Genomic DNA, 23,067 nt, shown 5'->3' on the forward strand with positions numbered 1-23,067 from the left:
CTCTAATTTGTCTTTGATTACTCTCTGCCTCTGATAACCCTAATCATTTGAGTTCTCACCTCTGCCTGCCTAATAACACTGATAATTGGATTGGGATTTCACTGTGTTTGCAATGATCTTCATTAAACTAGCTCATGGATCCTAATTCAGCCTTTGAGACTCCATTGTTACATTATGCCCCAGTACTCATACAATATGAGTGGACTTCAGTAGTAACGCGTTACCCTGATTGCGTTTGATTTGTACGTACTGTGAGCTGTTTGGTGGTGATTCCTGCATCAACGACAGCTTTGTGCATAGCTTTCAGTGTCTCGAACTCAGGAGCCGCTATGAACACTACATAGGGCATAAACTCCGCTGTTCTCAGCATCTTCAGAGCCTGTGCAAAGAGTCAGTGGGGAAAAACATCTTTAGCTATGATTTAATCAGCCTCCAGAAATGATCAGAAAATGTCAACAATAGAGTGAGTGTGTGTTACTAAGAGGATAGGAAAGAGGTTGGAGGTTGGAGGTGGTTATAAAGGCAAAAGTAAGGCATAAACTCTATTAGACATTAGAACAGAAATACATTGGAACTGATATCCAGTTATTTGTTTTTTCACTATTTATCTTAACCTACACCCTTTTATCATTTTTTACTTATAATAATGAAGGTACCCTAATACTGTCTTTCTGATATGAATTCAATTTGTCTTATTTATTTTGCCCAAGAGGTTTGAACTTTTTTGGACTCAACAGTATTTAGGTCACTATATTTATAGATTGGTGTCATTTTAGTCTTTTTTTTTTTTTTTTTTTAAACCACAAACAAATGCTAGAATACCTTATTAATGAACTGATGAACTGAATCAGGTGTGTTGGATGAGAGAAAACATTAACCTGCTAAAGAGGTTACTTCTAACCTGCCTGTAGTCTGAGGATCCCTGTTGAACCTTGAACAACACTGTAAGAACATAGTTTGCACCTTTTATTTCTGGACTATGTAAAGTGTGTATGTTGTGTTGGTATGTTTTTATATCTTGTTAGGGGCCAAATGTCCCCACAAGGATAGGAATATCTGACAGTTTAACGATGTGGGGACATTTGGCTGGTCACCACAAGGAATCTAGTAGATTACATAAGTAACCGTGAGAGCAGCAGAACAGTGTTTTCTCATCTGGATGCTTTCTCTTGTGTGTGTGTACACGTCGACCATTGTTCCCTGGAACCTTCTGGCTCAGTTCCTACTAGTTTGTTGTTGGTTCCAAGTGACCGGTATTCTGGTTCATAGAACCACCGTTACATATATAACCTACCATTCTGTTTCACACCTCCTACCTTCCAGAAGGTAGTGTTTTAACAGGTATAGGTGTTTAATTTTTTAACGCCATGTCAGCATCAAATGCTATATTCCTGGCAGGAGCGAGGTTATAAATAATAAATGAATAAAAATGTATAAATGAATACATGGAGTGTTTTAACACCTGGATATCAGTATGTTATGAGGAAACACTGAGATTGACTTGGAAGGGCATTCAGAGATGATTGTCACTCAACTGAGGGGGGCTACTCTAACACTACTCCAGTTAGTGACTTTAGAGCATACAGTTATGCAACAGTAATGACTGTAATTTAGTGTAAGCTATAATGAGCTTTCGTGGTTACACAATTGCACTTTTTGACCATATAGTATAGAGGTATAGAAGGGATTTATTTATAATCACACTATCCAGTGTTACCCAGAGGAGGATGTGTTTTGAGTCTGGTTTCCCTCAACGTTTCTTCCTCATGTTGTCTTTGTAAGTATTTCCTTGCCACTGTTGCCTCTGGCTTGCTCATTAGGGATTAAAATCTATATCTGGAAAAAAAGTGCTATATAAATAAAATTGAACAGAAATAATCCATCAGGAAAAACCATACTTTTTTTCCAGATATACATTTTAAATACATAAATTTATCCCTAATGACCAAGCCAGAGGCAACGATGGTAAGGCAACTCCGAGACGATGTGAGGAAGAAACATTGAGAAACAGACTCAAAAGAGAACCCATCCTCATCTCCCTGATGGCCTGCTCCCTGGTGGAGGTCCATTAGAACCCCCTGTCCAAGTATGACAGTACCCTTATGCCTCTGGCAATCAGAAGCAACGGGGCTGTTTGCCTACATTTCGTAAACACCCTCCGTTCTAGAGGGAGGCTGGAGGGTAAGAATTGGAATGCCGGTAATTGAAAGACAACTCCACTACTGTGTTCTGGAGCAAAGAGCGCTTGAAAGGTGCATTGCACAGGCTCATCAATGTGACCCAGTCCTTACCTGCATAATTTGGTTAACATCTTATAACCTTCACACATTCACAATGGAAGGGCTTTAAAGAATTAGATGAGGACTAGGTGTTTCACTGCCAGGAGCAGCACCAACAGGTGCAGATTGGACTGATAGCTCCAATGCAAGCAGCAAATTATCTGTATGCACCATGTGTAAAGCAAACCATAAGAGTAGGACAGCATACCAGTAATACAGCAGTGCATCTGTATTCCATGTTTGGACATCACATGTCTGAACATAGTGTTTTATCTGCTGAAGCCACCAGTTATGCACGGAAAGTGACAATGGCAAATATACTGCCTGGGCCAACCTGCTTGTAGGCGTGCAACGCAAGCTCAGGTGTAGTGCAGTAGACAGATTAAAAAACCTCCTTCAGTGCTCTCCATATAGTTCTTACTTTGAGGCATAATGAATTCCATTTGGCTGGAGCTATGCAGAACAGCACATTCCACATTATGAGCTGCTCCTCAGCCACTGGTCAAATCCAGGCTGCTTTACTCTTGAGGATTTCTGTCCCAGTTTCCAGAGAGCTTAGGTATTGGCTGCACAAGTGCAATTCACTCAAAGCCTGTGTTTTGGTGATTAACCATGAAGAGCATGCATTGTACTAGGAGAAACTCACCACACTAGTAGAATGGAGTCTCAAGTCCACTAGTCCTCAAATGACAGGGGATGTAATAGCTATCAAACGGTAGATAATGAGAATCAGCTCCTGTTAGCTATTCTGAGAACTCCACCAAGGCGTGTACATGGCTTCAGCTCTAACATCATTGACTTCAGCTGAGCCACTTCAGACGCCAGAACATCCATATGTCTATGGCTAGCAGGTCATGGCTTTGGGTTGTGATGCTTGGGTCAGATTCGAGTTTAAACAATTAATGCTGTGACATCGGCATTAAAAATGTCTGTTCCTTAGTTGCCTCTCTGAAATGATCAAAGCCTAGGCATCTGGCACAGAACTAATCCCACTCCTCAGCTCTTAGAGAGTTTAGACACTGATCACATGCCTATTATTATTATCACGTGTTATTCCTATGGAGCAGAGCTTATGTATATAGGGGGAACTAACAATTCAGTGATTCACCACAAGGAAAGCTATTTTTAGAAATGACAGCAAATCATTCCTGGAAATGACAGCAACAAAAAGAAAACAAGACTGCTACTTCTCCTGGTAACAGGGGCTGTGAAACTGAATGAATCAGTGAGCGAAATTCAAACAAGTACAACTCACCATCAATGGTGTCAAAAAGGGAAGCCTTCATCGTTACCTCCAAGGCTAATTTACATTTATTGCATTTGTCAGACTCCCTTATCCAGAGTGACTTACCGAAGTGCTTTGAAGTCTCTATCAATAAATGCATCCTGATACTGGTTCACTAGGTCATGGACTAAGAGTACTATCAGGCTGACAAACTCAATCAAGAGGTGGGTCTTTAGTCGTTGCATGAACGGGCATAGAGGGGAAGTTCATTCCACTATCTAGGTGCCAGAACAGAGCCTTGATCCATGTCTTCTTTGTACCCTGAGAGATGGTGGGACCAGTTGAGCTGTGCTAGAGGATCGGAGGGAGCTTTTAGGTAGGGTGTGCTGGTCCATTTTTGGCTTTGTAGGCAAGATCCTGATGTGGAGATGAATCACCTCAGAGGAACAGCAGTTCCGTTTTGCTGGGATTAAGTTTCAGCTGATGAGCTGCCATCCATGATGAGACGTCTACCAGACATGCTGAGATCCGAGCAGAAACATGAGCATCTGAGGAAGAAAATGAGAGAATAAGTTGAGTGCCATCCGCCTGGCAGGGGTATGAAAACCCAAGGGAGGATATACCCTCACCAAGAGATTGAGTATAAAGTATAAACTGAGCCGTGTGGGACACCAGTGGAGAGTCTGAATGGAGTAGATGTGGATCCCCTCCATGTGACCTGATATGACTGACCCTCCAGGTAGGAAGCAAAACATTGCCATGCTGTGCCCAAATTCCAAGACTCATGAGGACAGACCAGAGAGTCTTGTGGTTGATTGTGTCAAATGCTGCTGAAAAGTCAAAGAGGATGAGGACTGATGACAGTTTGGCTGATCTAGCGGCATGGAGGTTCTCGGTGACGGCCACAAGGGCAGTTTTTGTGGAATGTGCCGCTTTGTAGCCAGACTGGTTTGGATCTTGGAGATTGTTCTGTGAAAGTTGATTGTAGTCTGTGTTTGAGAATTTTAGAAAGAAAAGTGAGAAGTGATAACAGTTGGTAGTTGCTGATGTCTGAGGGATCCAGAGTGCATTTCTTCAGGATGGGAATAACCCTTGCTCTCTTGAATGCAGCTGGTACATGACCAGATGTTATGGAGCCATTAATGATAGTAGTGAAGAAGGGGAGGAGGTCTTGTGAGATGGTCTGGAGCATTGTGGAAGGAATTGGATCCAGTGGGCATGTGGTAGGATTGCAGGACAAGATGACTTGTAGGATCTTTCTGTTGCTAGATGAGAAAGATGTGCCAGTGAAAGAGAAGGAGAATCCTGAATGTGTAGTGTAGGACTTGGGGTAAGAGTGTGTGTATATATGTATATATGTATATATATATATATTTCTCATAGCAGATATTATCATACATATATATGATAATATAATATATGATAATATAATATCTGCTATGAGAAATAGCTTATTTAGGACAGTTACTAAATAAAAAAAACAAAATGCAATTTTTATGATCTCTCTTATTTTTTAAAAATTATTATCGTTTTGCAGATTCTGCAAGGCGTATGTAAACTTATGACCGCAACTGTGTGTGTGTGTGTGCGCCTGTGTGCGTGTGTACATACACACCGATCAGCCATAACATTAAAACCACTGACAAGTGAATAACATTTCTTATCTCATTACTATGGCACCTGTAAAGGTGAAGGATATATTAGGCAGCAAGTGAACAGTCAGTTCTCGAAGTTGATGTGTTAGAAGCAGGAAAAATGGGCAAGCGTAAGGATCTGACTTTGACAAGGGCCAGATTGTGAGGTCTAGACGACTGGGTCAGAGCATCTTTAAAACGGCAGGTCTTGTGGGGTGTTCCCGGTATGCAGTGGTTAGTACCTACCAAAAGTGGTCCAAGGAAGAACAACCACTGAACTGGCGACAGCGTCATGGGCGCCCTAGGCTCACTGATGCATGTGGGGAGCGAAGGCTAGCCTGTCTGGTCTGATCTCACAGAAAAGCTACTGTAGCAGAAAATTGCTGAGAAAGTTAAGGTTAGCTATGATAGAATGGTATCAGAACATATAGTGCATTGACACCTACCTAAACAAGTACATCCCTTCATGGCAACAATATTCCCTAATGGCAGTGGCCTCCTTCAGGAGGTCTGAGGAATATGATAAAGAGTTCAAGGTGTTGATTTGGCCTCTAAATTCCCCAGATCTCAATCTGATCGAGCATCTGTGGGACGTGCTGGACAAACAAGTCCGATCCATGGAGGCCCCACCTCACCACTTACAGGACTTAAAGGATCTGCTGCTAACGTCTTGGTGCCAGAAACCACACACACAAGATGGTATTTCAGGTCATCTACCGGTGGTTCAGGCACAAATAGAATTTTATTTATTTTATTCTTTTTTTACAAACAAAAACTGCTTTTATTTAAAAACCCAGTAGGTTTCCTTTTGGCTACTGACGTTAAAGTTAGGATTAGATTTAGGTGTACGCGTTGAATTAATTAGCTGTGTTAACAATGATGTTATTGGAAGGCTCTCATAAGGATAGTAAGACAAACATAGGTTCGTGTGTGTGCGCACATGTGTGTGGGAAAAGTAAAAGCAGAATAAGAATTCCTGTGTGTGTATTAGTGGGAGTTTGACATTATTTTTTAAAAAAACTATCAATTGAAACATTCAAATGAAAACCCATTGTCATTTTTAGACTACTAAAATTTTAATGCCCTCTGCAGATCTCATTGAAGAGGATTGTGATTTTGCAAATTTCAGCTATGCATGTAATATTAAATTTACTCCAAATAGATTCAAAAGATTTTCAGTGGAAATCAGAAGAATATTTCCAAGACTAGGTTTAATCACCTCCACTCAGACACATAATTAAGATTACATAAGGTAAAATGTGTCTAAGGAAAAAGTCAAAATGAGATGCTTTCAGAGATTTACATAAATGAAAATGAAATTAATGGCTTCAGTTTATGGACCTGGGGGTTGACGTCCAGGATGCAGGTGCGTCCCGTGTTCGCTACCTCATGAATAGAACTGATCTTGGTGCCATACAGGTTGCCATCATACTCGCCGTGCTCCAAGAAACATCCCAATTTAATGTCCCGCTCCATGTCCATCTGTGTCACAAACTGGTAAGTGTGACCATCATGCTCGTCCTCTCGAGGCCTTCGAGATGTGACTGAGTGACAGAAAAGGATTGCAGGAAGCATCACTGCATGAAACATGCTGGCCATTTCCAGACTGAACTTTCAGAGAAAGACAGAGTGGACAAGCTCTCACATGAATTTGTGTTTTCCTTCCACAGACACTGAATGAACTATTCATATATTCACTTTAACCTTGCCAGTGTTGAAAATCTCAATCTCCTGTTACATCCAAAAACTTATGCACATGCAAGAAGAGGCATTTACTCACATTACAAGGAGTGTAACACAGTGAACTCTCATTCTGTTATTATTCAGTTATCAAATGAAAGAGATACAGTAAAACAATATGGTATAAATGTTTTCAGTTAACAGCAACACAAATGGTGTTGCATGCAAAAACATGACACTATATATGTTTTATTAAAGCTATGGTAATCTCTAACCCTAACCCTAGGTATAAAAAGAATGTTACAAATACGTTCCTATACACAAATACTTGCATAACAAATGAGTGTTACAGCTGTCTTACGGCACTGATACATTCAATTCTATTCAATTCTATTTGTATAGTGCTTCTAACAACGGACATTATCGCAAAGCACGCTTACAGAAATAAATACATTCAGGATCTAAATTGTAAATGTGTGAATTTATCCCTAATGAGTGAGCCAGAGGCGACAGTGGCAATGAAAAACTCCCTGAGACGACATGAGGAAGAAACATTGAGAGGAACCAGACTCAAAAGGGAACCATCCTCATCCGGTTGTCACCGGATTATAAATAAATCCCTTCATAACTGTGTACTACATGGACAAATAGTGCAACTGTGTAACCAGGAAATTCATTAGAGTTTCCACATGAAGTCTGTTTTGTTGAGCTTCTCCACTGTTCACTGATGGAGACCTCAGTAAAAAACTGCTTGCGGCAACCGCAGCCCCAAAGCCACTACAGTACAACTCCCCATATGAACCGCAGTCCAAAGCCATCTCCACAGTCCCCAAGTGGCACCATCCCCAGCAATACCAATGATCTTCAGGCCGTCCATGTGGGGCCTGCAGTAGTGAGCGATCTCCAACCAATGAGAACTTCAACCAGAAGCAGGGCATCAGGATGGATCAGGCAGGTCCAGAGAGCCAACACGAAAAAGTGTTATAATTGTGTTATCCTGATGCCAATTTCATGTAGTACACAGTTACAGAAGGGATTTATTTATAATCGCACTATCGGGTGTAACCCAGATGAGGATGGTTTCCTTTTGAGTCTGGTTCCTCTCAAAGTTTCTTCCTCATATCGTTTACAACATTTACAATTTATATCCTGAATCCATTTATTTCTGTAAAGCTGCTTTGTGACAATGTCCATTGTTAAAAGCGCTATACAAATAAAATTGAATTGAATAATTGTACTCGGCCTACTGTACTAAATTACCTAAGAATTTAATGTCCTGATAATGCATTCATGTACAAAAAGATTCCAACTGTGAAAGCAATTAGATTCAAAAGTTTAAGTGCAGTTTATTCTACCCTTTAATGAGTTATTAATTGGATTATCCACTTCTTTTGATTGGATAGCAATGTTAATATCAGTACTCACATGGTACTGTGGTTCCATAGCGGTCAGGATGCAGCACCAACAGACGGTTTTTCAGGCTGCGACGGCCGACTCCCTGCGCTCCGATCAGAACCAGTGTTCTCCTCTGGAATGGTGGCATGCATACTACCTCCTCATAGATCTGCAGCTCGTGATGGTCAAATTCTACATTCCATTCATTGCAAATGAATACAGCATATTCAGTCACATCCACATCAAACGTGGGTGTCAACATTCATCTGAGAATAACGCATTGAGTGACTTGCCTGCATTCCTCGAAGTCAGGTACATCCTTTTTTTCTTCATTTTACCATTCACTGTTCCACACAAGATTCCTAGCAGTAAAAGGAAGTGGGGGGGGGGGGGGGGGTCCACACATGTATTAAGTGCACATAATTGACTGTATATATGGGTGGATATCTTAACAAGTATTCAAAATGAAGCCAAAATGTCTAGCTGGGTGCAGTACAATTTTTAACAGTACCCATTCCAATATTTTATTTTTCTATTTTTTTTATTGAATGTTTTTATTTTATTCACAATTTAATTACGAATTATCGTTGTGAAAGTATATGACCACAATATACCATTTAACATATTAATTAATGACGCTGTACTTGCCCCTCTGAGTTAGCTGATGTGCTATCTTAAATTGAGTGTATATTATACATACAGTGAGTGTAATACATATACTGCTCAAAAAAAATAAAGGAACACTTAATCATTACAGTATAACATCAAGTCTATTAAACTTCAAGGATATCAATCTGTCCAGTTAGGAAGCATAAGTGATTGTGAATCAGGTTCACCTGCGAGCTCCATGAAGACATGGTGTGTGAAGGTTGGAGTGGAAGAACTCGAGTGTCCTGCACAGAGCCCTGACCTCAACCCCACTGAACACCTTTGGGATGAACTGGAACACCGACTGAACCCCAGACCTCCTCGACATCCCAACATCAGCGCCTGACCTCACTAATGCTCTTGTAGCTGAATGAACACAAATCCCCACAGCCACGCTCCAACATCTAGTGGAAAGCTTCCCAGAAGAGTGGAGCTCATTATAACAGCAAAGGGGGAACCAGCTCCATAATTGTCTGTGGTCACAACCTGCAAAACCATTTATGCTTATGGTTTTGGAGTGAGATGTTCAACAAGCACACATGGGCGTGGTGGTCAGGTGTCCACATACTTTTGGCCACATAATGTATTTCTATTAAAAGAGGCCTTGTTTATTCTCAACTGTGTAAAAATTCTCAAAATATTTATTCTTGTACACAGTAATATATTCATACATAAATGTAGCTCCTTCTCCCTACGTGTTCTCTTCATTGCTCATGTACTAACTATTAGCAATGTAAACAAAGATGCCGTTAATGTTATGTCCATCACTACTGAAGTGACACAATTTAGACACTTCAGTAGTCCACTGGAAAGGAGAAATCCTTCATTCCAGCGGTACAAAGGTGCTTGACAAAACAATCAGCCTTGCTTTCTCCAGTGCGTAGCTGATTACATCTCTTGCAAGACAATTTAAAGACAAAAAATGTGTTAAAGTGGTAACAGGTGTAATGAAGAGGCAACAGTAAGACAACCACCAAAAAGGGAATGGTTTTGCAGGTGGTGACCACAGACAATTGCTCTCTCCTTATCTTTCCTGATTTGTCTCTAGTTTTGTGTTTTGTTAGGGTCCTTGTCACTACTTGTAGCATGAGGCAGTACCTGCAACCCAATCAGACAGTTCCCGGCCTCATGTGTCCAGAGTGTGTAGGCAGTTTCTGGATGATGAAGGCATTGATGCCTTTGATTGGCCCTCACGTTCCCCAGATCTGAATCCAATTGAGAACCTTTGAGATGTTATGTATTGGCGCAGCCCTGTGTGCTGATGACTTTGGCTTCCACTGACCATTGTGACATCATTTTGTTCTCAACAAATTACACAATGTATATAAGTAAAGATTTTCTCGATATTTTTCATTTTTTGAGCAATGTATATATTATACACATACATACAGGATGTGGGTAAATTTGTTGAAATAATAATATTTTTTGAAATAATGATTCATCGCTCCTGAAAAGTGGTTAAACCAAAAGCAATAGTCTCATATATACATGCCTGCCCATAGTATGTGATAGATTAAACCAATAAAATTGTGAAATGACATATTGTTTATTTTACCAAGATAATCTAAATAGCCTGAACAGATTTCTTGGTAAATCAAAGATTAGAAATCATTGCATTCTAATCATGTTTCAAACTAACTGTTTAACCTTAATTAGTGTCACAGGTGTCTTCAATCTTTGTAACAGCCAATCAGCCTATTTAAAGAGAGAAAACGTGCCACTGTGTAGGCTGGTATCATTGTGTGCACCACACTGAACATGGACCAGAGAAAGCAAAGGAGAGAGTTGTCTGAGGAGCTCAGAAACAAAATTGTAGATACCCATCCTAAAGGTAAAGGCTATAAGACCATCTCCAAGCAGTTTGATGTTCCTGTGACTACAGTTGCAAATATTATAAAAAAAAAGTATTAGGTCCATGGGATTGTAGCCAACCTCCCAGGACGGGGCTGCAAGAAGAAATGCAGCCCCAGGTTGATCAGAAGGATTGTGCGGATGGTAGACAAAGAGCCAAGGAAAACATCCAAAGCCATTCAAGCTGAACTCCAAGGTCAAAGTACGTCACTATCTGATGGCACCATCCGTCGCATTTTAAACAACAATGGGCTCCATGGAAGAAGACCCAGGAGAACACCATTACTGAAAGAAAAACAAAGATTCCAGACTGGAATTTGCTAAAATGCATGTTGACAAGCCAAATTTTCTGGGAGAATGTCCTTTGGACTGATGAAACAAAACTAAAGCTTTTTGGCAAGTCACACCAGCTATATGTTCACAGACAAAAAAAATGAAGCTTTCAAAGAAAAGAACACCGTACCTACTATGAAACATGGAAGGGACTCAGTCATGTTTTGGGGCTGCTTTGCTGCATCTGGCACAGAGGTCTTTAAATCTGTGCAGGGCACAATGAAGGCTCAAGACTATCAAAGCATCCTGGAGAGAAACATACTGCTCAGTGTCAGAAAGCTCTCCCTCAGTCGCAGGTCATGGCTCCTCCAACAGGATAATGACCCAAAACACTCAAGAATGGCTGGGGGAAAAAAAACATTGGACTATTCTTAAATGGCCCTCTATGAGCCCAGATCTGAATCCTATTGAACATTTGTGGAAAGGTCTGAAAAATGCAGTGTGCAGAAGGCACCCTTCAAACCTCAGACAGTTAGAGCAGTTTGCTCAGGGGCCAAAATACCTGTAGCGATCGCTTGTTGGCAGTGATTGCTGCTAAAGGTGGTGCAACAAAATATTAAGTTAAGGGTACCATCTTTTTTGTCCACGTCATTTTCATTTGGTTCATTATGTAATCAGTTTAATCGAAAATCAAAAGCAATGATTTGTGCAAAAGGGCTCCATACATATACACATAGAAATTAACAGTTTTTAGCAAAATGTCTTCCAAAATTTTTCATACTTAGTTTATTATATATATATATATATATATATATATGTGTGGTAGCCTTTATGAGTGCCTTTGACAAAAGAATATTATGGATAGGGAAGCTGTCGCAAGGTTGGGATGGACTTTAACAGGAAACATGGCGAGCACATCACACACACAACACTATCAACTAATAACAAATTCAAAAGACTGGAAGTGCTGCGAACCAACCGAGAAGTGGATGTCCACGAACATCCACTGACGAAGGCACAACCAGCATGGTGCTGGCAAATATAGTACCCTATGTATGGAGACTTTTGGGACACCCTGTATATTTCATACATTTATCCAGATGCTCATGTTTGAATGTACCTGTTCTATCCAAGTCCTTTGGAACAAAAGCTTTCCTTTTCTCCTCCAGAAACTGACTGGGAATTAACCCTGTAGCCCCTCCTACTTTATGACATGCCTGTCAAAACAACACAACCATCCAATGAAATGCTGACATCCAAATTCCAAATGAATAAATCCATATGAATGCAAATCAACCACAGGCTCTTCCCAAAGCAGTGAAATTGTACCTGCCACCAGTTCAGGTCCTCTCTGTTGACTATCTGAAGAATGTCACCCCTGTTGAAGGCGAGTCCGGCCTCTCTGCATGGAATCAGACTGTCATTGTCTGGATTGTAGTCAAAATGTGGCTTTACATAAACCTAGCACACAGATGAAGACAGAACTTAATATAAGTTGTGTATGTGAGCATTAGTGGTCAAATACCATATATTCAGATCTGCTCCACTAATAATCACGCATATATCTGCTATTTGAGTGTCTGTGTATTATATCACTGTTTAAACATGATTCCCTGATCTTTTCAGATTCTACCTACTGTATTTTCACTAAATAAGAGCTATAGAAAGTAACAGCTTAGTGTGTGTAAAGAGGTGTAAAGAGTGAGTGTAAATTCTGCATTGCAAACAAAATAGACTTTTAAAGACTGGGTGAGAGCACAGGTTGTTTAGGCCAAACAGAAAGAGAACATACACACAGACACAGACAAAAAAAAAAAAAAAAAGGGATCAGCTTTTGTTAGAAACGCATTAAACGAATGTGAAGTGTTATTAACATTGCTCCCAAAAGGCCTTTTGACCCCAAAGAACCCTGACACCCCAGCTACTAAGTGCACCGACTGACAGCGTGCAGTTGTATGAACTGTCCATGCGTTAAGGATACCTGGGGTGGTATTGCCGAATCTATGTAGCTCGGCAGGATTTTAAGTGCGATTCCTCCACTGCAGTCCTTCAGTATCTCCTGTAGCTCTGTGGGGTTGTTGCCCACTTCCTGTCCATTCACTTCCTTTATGATGTCACCTACATGGAGCAGGCCCTGTCTGTCAATGATCCCACCGTAGAGAATCCGAGCAATCACCAGGTCATCCTTATCCACCCGGAATGTGACTCCCTTTTTAAAGAGACACACATACATTAATATGCTGTTGAGTTATGCTCTGTATATTGGATCTTGAGACGAAAACCTCAAGCGCTATTTCTCCAAGACAGATATTCCTTTGTCACAAATGATCAGTTCATCAGAAGTACATACTCCTTCTGCTAAATTATACATACTCCTTCTGCTATACTCCTTCTGCTAAACTACACCCCCGCATAAACTAACCAGAGGTTCTCCTGCTTTCTTGCGGATGCCGATCATTCTGACAGCATCGGCTTGCATGAGTGCATTGTTGACTGCTGTTTCAGTGGCCGGCTTGATGGGGGGCGGAATCTCATAGCATTTTGATGCCACCATATCATGGGCCTCCAGGAGAGACTAAGACATGGAAATAAAGAAGTTGATGAAGAGACGAGATGAGACGAGGGAGAAGAAAGGAGACAGTGAAAGGTAATAATCTGAAGTTACATACCTGGAAGTGAGGCTGTTGAAGTATTCTCGATAACTCTGCAGCACTGTCGTTTCTAATGGTCAGCCCACGAATTACCCCTAGAATCTCACTCACTAGTTCAACATTATTGTCCTGCACTGCCTCCAGCTTCATATCCTCTAAACGCTCATGAATCTGTACACACACACACCAAAATTCATTCCTGTCTTTCAACTATGGCTATCAGGCTACTAGCTATTTACTTTAGTTAGTCATTAGCCAATAGTTACACTAATGAGGTAATTAAGTTTGGGTGTCAGAGTGACAGAGAGAGAGAGAGAGAGAGAGAAAGAGAGAGAGAGATAGAGAGAGAGAGAGAGAGAGAGAGAGAGAGAGAGAGAGAGATTAATTCTGTAGTACCTTGGCAAGAGAGCAGACAACAGGGCTTTCCATGATGCCTTTGAGGAAGATGAGGTCAATGTCATTAGCCTTAGTGGAGGTTGGCCACTCCCTCAGGTTACCCAACATTTGCTGCATGGCTACACAATTAAAGAGGAAGAAGTGACTCTCTCTCTCTCTCTCTCTCTCTCTCTCTCACACACACACACACACACACACACACACACACACACACACACACACACACACAAATTCAACAGAAAAGCAGCTGTCACACAGTCACATGGCCACATCTATATTAGTGCATTACTAATTACTATATATTACTATATTAGCGTATTTACTGCTGAAAAGCTGAATAAAGAATAACTGCTGCATTTAACACTGTTAATTATTAATGCAGCCAATCAACAGTAGGCTACACCTAAATCTAATCCTAAAGTAACTAAAACAAAATCTTTTGGCCCACACTGTCAAATCCTAAGAATTCCATAACTATATACATCATAATCTTAGCTACTGTATTGGGTTGTAAATATATGAGTGTGAGTTTACAGTGAAACACAACAGGATACCCCAAAATCATGTCCTCCAGCAGCTGCTTATACGATTCACTGTTACCACTGCTTATTTTACACCTTAAATATCTTTGCAAAATTAAACCAGGTGCCTACACGTACACACAGGATATAAAGGACAACGAAAAGCAAGGATAACAGACAAGAGAATTACTCAGGAATGCAGTATGTACATTTACTGGGATGAATTAACAGAATTATAGTTTTACTGTACAATAACTTCAGAGCTCTGGTACCATCAGTTTGCATGAATAAGCCTCTCTGTAAAATGCTTAAATGTATGCTTAAAAGCATACACACACACACACACACACACACACACACCATCAGGCTTTTTATCATGGTTGAGCACAAGTGTGAGGCCTATAAACCTCTGACATTTTGCAAATGCACATGCATGCATGCACGCACACACACACACACACACACACACACACACAGACACAGACACACACACTGCTGTCTGCAAGCGGCGTGATGTTCTGGTAAATTTAGTTCAGCTTAATATCTATTAACTGGATCATTTGGAGTACACACTGCCCACACACAAACACACACGCACTATGGTATGAAATGTATTAAAATATACTGCACTGGTGGATGACACATTTGCAAAATGTCAGAGGTTTACAGGCCTCACACATGTGCTCAACCAATATTGACTTCATTGCTGAATGTAAAGTGGTTTTCCTCTAGCGAGTTTGAATCCCAATGCTGCCACAGCCATCCGTAGCCAAGAGCCGAAGAGAGCAAAACTGGCCGTACTCTCAGGGTGGGAGGGGCATACTCTCCCTCACCTGTCAATCAGTGACACTAGCCAATTGTGGGGGTTTGTGGGCTCATGCATGCAGAATAGGGTAGATCCAGCTTTCCTTCAAGTGTGTTACGCCACCCCATGCATGAAGAGCAGTTTGAAAAGATGTGGTGGGCTGGTTTCACATGTCTCAGAGGAAGCATGTGCTTGCCCCACCCTCCCCGGTTGGTGGATGTCGTATGATAGGGGAGACTTAGCTAGTGGGAGGGAATTGGCAAGACCAAATTTGGGAGTAAATGGGGAGGGGGATTGAGGGAATTGGAATTGGGATTATTAATGTGAATTAATGTAGAAATTTGAACAAATTTGTGTGGTTTATGTCATTACATGAAATCAGTTCCACTTCTATGAACAATAAACTTTGGCGTAATGGTCTTGCAAGTCACAGTCATTCAAAGAAGCTCTATGGAACAGTGATTTTAGAGACAAAGATTGTTTTATAAAATACATATATTAAATTGTATTTGTGGGCCTATGGAAATTTTATCAATGAAATGCATACAGTATAGACATCAGGGTTACATCAAAACTTCTACAGTTCTAAAATTATAAAACAAGAAAGCTGGCTCAACTGAAGAACTTTCAATACTTTCTGTTTGTCATTTCAATACGGTGAGTGGTTTTCTCTGGGTGAATCACATTCCACATGCTAATCAAGAGTACATATTACTATATGCATATTCAGTGGTTCTGATACTTTTTTGGATACTGTACCTGCTTTCAACAACCTTACAGCCAAGTACCACCTTTACTGGACTATAAATCTTTTAAAGAACTGTAAGGGAAATTGATTTGATGCTATAGAAGGAATATTAACTATAATGCAGCTAGAACATGAATAGATTATTTAAAGAGTCAGTCTTCTGCCAATAACAGGATTGATTCCATGCAGACTGTTATCCTCATTTTCATTCCATTTCACTTGCCACTTGCTTCAAATGCTATTCATATTTTCCCCCATGTCAACATAAAGTCTGCACAATATATTTGACCCAATCACATTCACAATAAAATTAACATTCAAAAATAGTTGATTTTAATACTAACAAAAGAGTAACAGAAAGAATGCTTCCCTGAGGTACTCCCAGTTTCTGTGTGTAAGCTTGCGAGAGTAGAGCCTACCCTCACTTTAAAATGTCTATTGGATAAAAAATAATTGGAGATAAAAATGGGCAGGCACCAATTAAACCCATTTGGTACAAGTTTTTAAAATGCCATACTTCTGTGTTGTGTCATATGCTTTCTCTAGATAAAAAAAAAAAGAAAAAGTGACTTGTGGCCAAGTAGGGTGACCCATACTTGGAATTTGTGCTCTGCATTTAACCCATCCAAGTGCGCACACACACACACACGGAGCAGTGGGAGAGAGCGCTGGTCATTCGCTCCCCCCACCTACAATCCCTACCAGACCTGAGACTCGAACCCACAACCTTCAGGTTCACCTTCAGGTAACAAGCCCAACTCCCTATCCATTAGGCCACGACTGCCCCCAGCATGTTGTTGTTGTTGTTGTTGTTGTTGTTGTTGTTGTTGTTATTTTTATTTATTTATTTATTTATTTATTTATTTATTTATTTATTTATTTATTTATTTATTTATTTATTTATTTATATTTATTTTTTTTTTAAATAAAGGCATCATGTACATATGGTCTACAGTCTAACAAGGTGATCTAGTGTGCTCCTACCCTGTTTAAAGCCACAGTGGAGTCTACTTATTTGATTGCCAGTTTCTAGCTTCCAGACAAGACGATTATTAACCATCCTCTCCATGGTTTTACAGTACAAAGACAACTAGTCAGGGCTATAGGGCGGTAATTGTTGGGGTCATTATAGTCCTTGCCTGGTTTAGGTATGGGTATGGTTACTGCTTCTAGCCAGGAGGGTGGTATGTATCCTGACATTTAAGTTTTTAAGAAGCAGAGACAGAACACTATGGGGAAGGTGTTTTATAAACTGATAGTGAATCTTGTCTGGCCTGACAGCAGTATAATGGGACTTCTTTATGCAATTCAGGAGCTCCATTGAGAAGGGCTGGTTTTATGGTTCTGTATATACATGAAATAGCAAGCAAGCTAGCAGAGACATTCGAAAAGAACTCAACACAAAACTGCCTCCCCGAATTCCAAGCAATACGTGTAGGCAGTTTTGTGTTGAGTTCTTTTCGAATGTCTCTGCTAGCCTGCTTGCTATTTCATGTTTTGTGGTAAGAAGACTGCCTTGATGTTTGACATGCTGTATTTGTGATCCGCTTTCTTTGCCCTCCATCTTATGCAGCATACCCCAAATTGCTGGTGTATTTAGTGTTAGGCTTGTTACAAATTGCCTCCAACTTTGTTTCTTTGTTGCACTGATGACTCTTCAGGCCTGTTGGGTGTTGGTTAAAAAGCCTTTCTGCTTTTTTACAGGCCTCAATAGCCTTTTTACAGTTTTCATCAAACCATGGATTACATCTTCGATTTGGTTTTCCTAATATCTTTGGGATAACGTCATCTGCAACTGATATTAGAGTATCAGTGAACCACTTTACTGGATTCTGGATATGCTGAGGCTTATCTTAAACTTCTTCTGCTGCAGGGTCTGAAAGGAAGGCCAGTTAACTTTTTAACCTGCCATCTTTGTGCTTTTTGTTGCATGTCTGCTTCCGCCAGGGTTATAATAAGGAATAGTGATCGCTCCCACACAGGTCTTCCCATACTTGCCATAAGAAGTCAAACAATAATTCAGGTTCAAATATGGTCATATCCATTGCAGAGTATGTCCTGGTCATTTAGCAAACAGAGAGTGTTTTACTGATAAAGTTCTCTATAGTCTTGCCTTTAGCGTTGTAGTGGATTCCCCTCGTGGATTGTGGCTGTTAAAAATCACCCCTGAGGGTATATGGGATTTCACCTGACCTATGAGGTCATCCAAGTCTTGTAGTGTCACAGAGCCATCAGGTGGTACACAGAGAGAGCACAGTGTGATGGGTTTGTGGAGTGTTAAGTGTACTGCTGTTGCCTGTAGGTTTGTGTCCATTGCAATGGGGCTATGGATGATGTGTCTTATTAAGATGGCTGTACCAAGAGAGGGATGATGTGTGACTGGGCCATAAGCACTAAACATTGTAAAATTTTTCAAGGCAATGGAGCTGTTTGGTACTAGGTGGGTCTCCTGAAGACAAAAGGCAAGCAGCAGCTAAATGCTGCAATTCTGCAAATTGTCTCTAAGACCAAGACAGTTCCACTGAATAATATTACTCTGCATCAGGCGGGCAGTACTTGTACTCACACCTTATTCCTGCCTTTGGGTGAGAGGCTTCGGCTGCGAGAGTCGCTGCCGTTTCAATATCTTTTGGGCGTTCAGTTTTGTTCAGGCTGTTTTCTTGGCTTCCATTGGATTATTGTAGGGTTGATTTATTTTTGTTCTTAGATGATATGAGGAAGAAACCTTGAGAGCAACCAGACTCAGAAGGGAACCCATCCTCATCTGGGTGACACCGGTTAGTGCGATTATAAATAAATCCCTTCTATAACTGTATATTATATGGTCAAAAAGTGCAATTGTGTAACCACGAAAGCTCATTAGAGCTTACACTATTTTGTTGAAGTTATCAACTGCTCACTGATGGAGACTTGACTGGAAAACTGTTTGTGGGAATTGCAGTCCTAAAGCTACCAAAGCAATTGTAGTCCCAAGCCATCGTAGCAAAACTGTTCATATCCTTTGAAGTCCAATGCCATCTTCATGGTTTCTAAGTGGTACCATCCACAGTAATCTCCTGTAGCTTTAGGCTGTCTGTGTGGGGTCATCCTCAGCAGCAGCGAGTGGTTTCCAAGTGATGAGAACACCAACCAGAAGTATTGCATCAGGATGGATCAATCTTGTTTTTTGATTGTTATTCATTTGACATCTGTCACACCCTCTTCTGTCAGTTCTCAGTCAGTTTCAGCCTCACCCATTTGCTCTAGCTCTCTAGTGTGAACTCGGCCTTTATATGAGTACCAGCCAATTCAGGGGCCTGTAAAAGATTCTCTGCTTGCTCCACCAGAATCTGGCCAGACCTCAACTTTTTTTTGCATTTTTGGCTGTCCCTGCTTTTTGTATGGCAAAATGGCTGATATTAATGCCAAAATGGTGCAAGCCAGGACAAGTCTTGACCAGCCACTTGATTGGAACAGGCCCTTCCAAGCTCCTGTCTATGTGAAGTAGGAGCCAAAGCACTATGTTGGAGTTGTGGTAGCTACAGCAGACCACAATCCGCAAGTGCCAGGATCTCTTCCTCCACAATCACAGATCGCAACTCACAGCAAACAAGTTGCCCAATTTGAGGCATCTTACAATCAGCAAGAGGGTACTAGGGACAAAACAAAAAAAAACAACAACTAGACAAACAACGAAATAATGAGGAAAATAACAAAAGTTCCAGATGACACCCAGTGCTTCCACAGATGAGTACATGCACTCATATGCACTCAATGACCATTTATTCTACTACACACAAAACACACACACACACACACACCTCTCCCTCTAAACCTCTAATCCCTCAAATCTCATCATCTGATCAGACCACTACTAACCATCATCCGCTGCTCAGTGACCATCAACTATCCCGCTCCTTCCATCTATAGTCCAAACATGTAGCCTTGTGTAATTATTCTTATATAACCTCAGCCAGCACTGTCTAAGGTTCATATTTTATCATAATTTTATGCATTGTTCATTGTGAACATTGTGTTCATCAGTACACTTTGAGTAGGTATACTATATCACTTATGCTATGTAATTCTGACACAAACACCTCAACACGTGTACTTTATGCATAAATCATGATATCTGAAGTTTTCATCTAATATAGCACTGGAAAACCTGCCTACATAGAGAGAGATTTTCTAACACTTGAAACACAGACTCTGACACAATAAAGCGTTTTCTGAATTTTCACAACTGACTATGTTACACTGAATATAAAAAAATACCGCTCTCCCATCCCATCATAGAACATTTTAGCACTATAGCCCTGACCTCAACACAGCTTTTAGCAGAGTTGCTCTACAAAGCTGTGCTATAAGAGGATATGAACCATTCTCCCTAATCCGCCCCTCTCCCATCTCTCTCTCTCTCACGCTAGGGCCAGCAATCAGTCTGAGTAGGATTTTAATCCCACCATGAAAAAACATGGGACAACAAAATTCTAAATACCCGTTCAAGGTCACATGCATACACTGTTTCAAGTTTTTTGCCTAGATGAAGATAGCATACCAATATTTCTTTTTTCCTTTCCTGTTCATTCTGTTATAAAATAGTTAGGGCTATGCTAACTGATTCATTAATCTCCAGTAGCCTGGACAAGGCACACGCTCATCCGCACACACGCTCATCCGCACACACGCTCATCCGCACACACGCTCATCCGCACACAGGGACAATTAAGAGTAGCTAATCCATCTACTGGCATGCTTTTGGGATGAAATCCAAGAATCCAGAGAAAATCCATGCAATGGGCCTCATTCATCAATCTTTGAGTAAAGCTGTGTGTAAATGTTTGCATATGCGAAACCCAACTAAAAATTTATGCTGGATTTACAAAAGTTTCTTAAATGCAGATTTTCTGCGTATTCACGTGTGTATGTTGATAAATGGCACCTATAATCACCTATAAATTACCAAGCACGTGTCCGGCACATCTCATATAGTGCATATAAGAAAATAAAACAAAACTCCATAACAGGTCAAATGCACAGACAGCTGTGAGGCGAAATGAATGATCAGGATAAAGTCTGAAAAACAGAAGGGGAAATTATTTTGACTCATTTCTATGCCAATAAATATATTTTTTATTATTATTATTATTATTATTATTATTATTATTGTTGTTGTTGTTAATAATAATAATAATAATAATAATAATAATGATAAAAGCGAGCGCTAAACCTTCCATCAGCTGAGGCATTTGTTTACAGCTTATGGCTAAGTCTCTGTATGCCTCCATTTATTCTGTGCTATTTCTTTTATCATAATTGAATGATTACTTTAATTTGACTTAATTTATGGGGTTTGTGTTTTTATTTTTTTTTTATATTCTTTAATTGATGTATTTACACACTCACTTTCTCTCAATGATCAGTTTTATTTGACTTAATTTGGTGTCACCCAGATGAGGATGGGTTCCCTTTTGAGTCTGGTTCCTCTCAAGGTTTCTTCCTCATGGAGTTTTTTCTCGCCACCGTCACCTCTGACTCACTCATTACGGATAAATTTATACATTTATTTATATTCGGAATTTATATATTTCTGTAAAGCTGCTTCGTGACAATTTATGGGTTTGTGTTGTTTTTTTTTTATAAATGTATATCTCAGCTTACTTGTCCCTGATAATGTTCCCAAATTGTTCTGCGACTCACAGCTCATTTACCCATTTAAAACACCACAGAGTCTACAGACAGAGAATATATTAAGCTATGAGACATCTCTCTCTGTCACACACACACACACACACACACACACACACACAGTTGGTTCCTGGCCAGGACACAGACACTGTCACTGGTTTGCTAATAGCACAGTAAGCTGACTGTATCCACTGATCTCTCACTCATGGATGTGCAGCACTGGGCTGTTTTTACTAATACATGTCTGATTTCTCCTCCTGGCTACAAAACACTGGTCCAACTTTTAAAACAAAATTCCCAGCAGGACAACAGTTTTCAGTTCATCTCTGATTATGGTAATGGAAATGAAGGTCTAGTTGTGAAGACAGAGCCAATATCACTGTCATATTAATGCCTGTGAGTGAAGAGAGACATCACACACACACACACACACACACACACACACACACACACACACACACACACACCTTGCAGAACTATTAATGCAGCTAATTAATGCTATGCTTACGCCTAAACCTGACCTTAACCACAAAGTTTGCCGAATAGACTTCAGAACTAACCGGAACTGGTTTGTCCAAAAGCGAACGTTGCCATAGTAACTGCGTTGTTCCTTTGTGTATCTGAAACTGACGGAAGTGAACTCGCCTGCTGACCGGGTCCTCAGCTCTCTGCGCCCTGCCGCTGTCCTGCACAGATGTAGCATCAGCAGTGCGCATGCGCAACGCGTCCTGTTAATTAAGCGTGACGCTTCTAGAGACACAGCAATGGGAAACGATCGCCTTAATAAAACCACTGAAAAGTTCACAATGAAGCTGTTTGTGCTTATTTATCTCTCTCATCTATATATATATATATATATATATATATATATATATATATATATATATATATATATATATATCTATCCATCTATCTATCTTTTTTTTGATAAATGTCCCCGAATCTGCGTGTATCTGCAGTTTGCTCATGCCCCTGCGCTGCTGCTCACCTGTAGCTTGCAGGTCTTCTGCTCACCTGTAGCTTGCAGGTCTTCTGCTCACCTGTAGCTTGCAGGTCTTCTCCTCACCTGTAGCTTGCAGGTCTTCTCCTCACCTGTAGCTTGCAGGTCTTCTGCTCACCTGTAGCTTGCAGGTCTTCTCCTCACCTGTAGCTTGCAGGTCTTCTGCTCGTCAGGTGCGCCGGTTAATTCCGCTCCCCTGTTACTGCGCATGCGCGGAGTCACGTCTTCGGCTGATGCTGCACTGAGAGGCTTTTACAGAGTCAGTGCGATACACAATGTGTGTACAGTTTA

General features: G+C 40.6%; 1 protein-coding gene across 1 annotated transcript in view; it reads right to left on the minus strand.

The window, feature by feature from the left end:
* pals2b (protein associated with LIN7 2, MAGUK p55 family member b) overlaps positions 1-22,482 on the minus strand; it is a 28,393-nt gene extending 5,911 nt beyond the window's left edge. The window contains exons 1-11 of the mRNA XM_034301505.2: positions 22,337-22,482; positions 14,033-14,151; positions 13,655-13,807; positions 13,408-13,560; positions 12,967-13,194; positions 12,315-12,446; positions 12,106-12,202; positions 8,507-8,575; positions 8,244-8,405; positions 6,480-6,682; positions 251-379 (exon numbers count right to left, since the gene is read on the minus strand). Of these exons, the coding sequence (XP_034157396.2) occupies positions 251-379; positions 6,480-6,682; positions 8,244-8,405; positions 8,507-8,575; positions 12,106-12,202; positions 12,315-12,446; positions 12,967-13,194; positions 13,408-13,560; positions 13,655-13,807; positions 14,033-14,151; positions 22,337-22,370 (1,479 nt within the window). The 5' untranslated portion in view covers positions 22,371-22,482. The remainder of the gene's footprint in view (positions 1-250; positions 380-6,479; positions 6,683-8,243; positions 8,406-8,506; positions 8,576-12,105; positions 12,203-12,314; positions 12,447-12,966; positions 13,195-13,407; positions 13,561-13,654; positions 13,808-14,032; positions 14,152-22,336) is intronic.
* Positions 22,483-23,067: the final 585 nt, after the last annotated feature.

Source organism: Pangasianodon hypophthalmus, chromosome 29 (assembly GCF_027358585.1).
Source record: "Pangasianodon hypophthalmus isolate fPanHyp1 chromosome 29, fPanHyp1.pri, whole genome shotgun sequence".
NCBI lineage: Eukaryota > Metazoa > Chordata > Actinopteri > Siluriformes > Pangasiidae > Pangasianodon > Pangasianodon hypophthalmus.